Here is a 2,574-nt window from a genome sequence, read left to right as displayed (position 1 = left end):
TACTGCTTTGAGCAGGGGATTGGACTAGATGAACTCCTGAGGTCTCTTCCAACCCTAATAATCTATGATTCTATGATAATGTCTGTTTCCATGGGGAAAACGTGGCCCCTTTCCAATATAGGAACTGCATTGTGGATCAAACTTATGGTCTATCTAGTTCAGTGTCCTCTCTGTGACAGTGACAGTCACAGGTGTTGCAGAAGAATGTGTAAAAAACACAGCAGTAGATGGATGGGGGAGGTGACTTCACCATCAGGAGGGTGTCACCCAAATGTCTAAAAGCTAGAGACTGGTTTGTGCCCTGAATCACATTGGCATATAGGCTTTCCAAAATATTTATTTAGCCTTAACTATTGTAACTGGATATCTCTCTGTCCATGTGAAAGGACAAAACCTTCCTGAGTCTTGCTTAGCTCATGGCCTCAACTACCTCTTGTGGCAACGAGTTCCTCAGCCTAATTCATTGAGTGAAGAAAGAATTCGTTTTTATCTGTTTTGAATTTGCCACGTTTCAGTTTAATCCAATGTCCTTGTAAACATGTGTAATGAGACGGGAGATCACATTCTCGATCTACTCTCTACCAATCAGTATTTTATAGACTTTTCTCATATCCCCTCTTCTTCATCTCCTTTGTAAGGTAATCCCAGTCTTTTCAACCTCACTCCTTATGAGTGTTTTCCCGGGCCCTTGATCATTCTTGTTCCCCTTGCCTGAAACCCTCTATTTCTGCAATATTCTATGTGAGAAGGGTGCCCAGTACTACACTGAGGAGTCCAGAGGAGGGTGAAACATTGACTGACTGATCTCATGACACTGTATTTTCTGTATGATTCCCCATAACACTCCTCCTGGATCCCAATATTTTGTTTAGTTTCTGTCTGTGCTTGCACTGTGGGCAGGGTTTCACAGAGCTGTGTACCATGACACCCAGATCCCTGTCCTGAGTGCAAACATTTAAATTAGAAACCTTGTAAGGTGTTTGAATAATTCAAGATTTTCCCTCCAATGGGCATACACGGGGCAATTATTGCCATCAAAGTTCATCTGCCAACATGCTGCACATTCATGTGGCTTGATTAGCTCCCTCTGGGAACTTCTCTGTACTTGACTATGACCTAAATAATCTGGTGCCATCTTCAAATGTTGTCACCTCACTGATCAACCTCCCTTTTCTAGATTGGTAATAACTATAAAATATTTACCCTACTAATTGCTGTATAAACCGTGTAACCCCTCTAACTGTGCTCCTATCTCTTCACAGGTATATTGAGCATTTCTATGCCCAATTGACGCATTGATGACTTCATGGCAGCTTTGAACCTCACCCACTCGGACCCGTCAACATTTATCCTAATGGGCATCCCTGGCATGGAAGATGCCCACGTCTGGATTTCCATCCCTTTCGCTACCTCCTACATTAGCAGCCTGTTGGGAAATTTCATGGTTCTGTTTGTTGTAGGCAAAGAGGAGACCCTGCACAAGCCGATGTACCTGCTGATCTGCATGCTGGCGCTCACAGACATCACCAAGTCTAGTACAATCATGCCAAAGGCACTGTGTATATTTTGGTTCAATTTGAAAGCCATTACTATGGGTGGCTGCCTCACCCAGATTTTCTTCCTTCACACAGTTGGTTTTGTGCAGTCTGCTGTTCTCATGATAATGGCCTTTGATCGCTATGTTGCCATATGTAATCCTTTGAGATACGCCACCATCCTCACCAATGAACGAATAGCTGTGCTAGGGCTTGCAGTTTTGGTAAGAGCTTTACTCTTCATGGTGCCCCTACCCCTGACACTGAGCAGGCTGCCATTCTGTGACAACTACATTATTCCCCAAACACAATGTGAGCAGTTGCTTGTGGCAATGATATCGTGTGGGGACATCACATTCAACAGGACATACAGCTTGGTGATGCCATTTTTACTCATGGGGTCAGATCTGATGCTCATTGCCCTGTCCTATGGTCTCATCATTAGGGCCGTCCTCAGAATCTCCTCCAAAAGAGCCCACCAGAAAGCCCTCAACACTTGCACAGCCCACATCTTTGTCATGCTGATGTTTTATACTCCCGTCCTCTTCAGCATCCTGACAATCCGGTTGAATGGAGACATCACTCCCCATGGTCGCATCATCTTGTCCGTCCTCTATCAACTTGTTCCTCCTATGCTCAACCCCATCATTTATGGGGTCAAAACCCAAGAGCTTCGTGAGAAAGTGGGCAAATACACTTGCAGAAGGTGATGGCCGGAGGCCACTGACTTACAATCTGTGTGACAAGAGGGTGAAAGGATGCCTCCTCATTAATCAAGGATGCTCTGTCGCAGTTTGGCTGAGCTCAGCACTTTGGAAGTTCACAGTCTGAGAAATTTCTCTCATCTAATGTCTTAGCACTCCATCACCAAGCACTGTGCTCTCTGTTGCTATGTTCCCTCTCTTTGACCATCACCCATCCTCTTTCATTGTCACCCATCAGCCCTTAACCCCAGACAACAGGTCACTCGGCTTTTCTCTAACTCCTAGACTACCAGAACATACTGCAGATTTCTGATGCAAGATGGGTTTCCCTTTGT

At 44.8% G+C, this 2,574-nt stretch overlaps 1 protein-coding gene across 1 annotated transcript; it reads left to right on the top strand.

The window, feature by feature from the left end:
• Positions 1 to 1,306: 1,306 nt before the first annotated feature.
• Positions 1,307 to 2,245, top strand: LOC112120690 (olfactory receptor 52N4-like). Its single transcript, XM_024219822.2, has one exon. The coding sequence runs from the start codon at positions 1,307 to 1,309 to the stop codon at positions 2,243 to 2,245; it is 939 nt and encodes a 312-aa protein (XP_024075590.2).
• Positions 2,246 to 2,574: the final 329 nt, after the last annotated feature.

Source organism: Terrapene carolina, unplaced genomic scaffold, assembly GCF_002925995.2.
Source record: "Terrapene carolina triunguis isolate 2854851 unplaced genomic scaffold, T_m_triunguis-2.0 Scaffold32565, whole genome shotgun sequence".
Lineage (NCBI taxonomy): Eukaryota > Metazoa > Chordata > Testudines > Emydidae > Terrapene > Terrapene triunguis.
The sequence above is the reverse complement of the archived record's forward strand: the minus strand, read 5'-3'. Positions and strand labels throughout refer to the sequence as shown.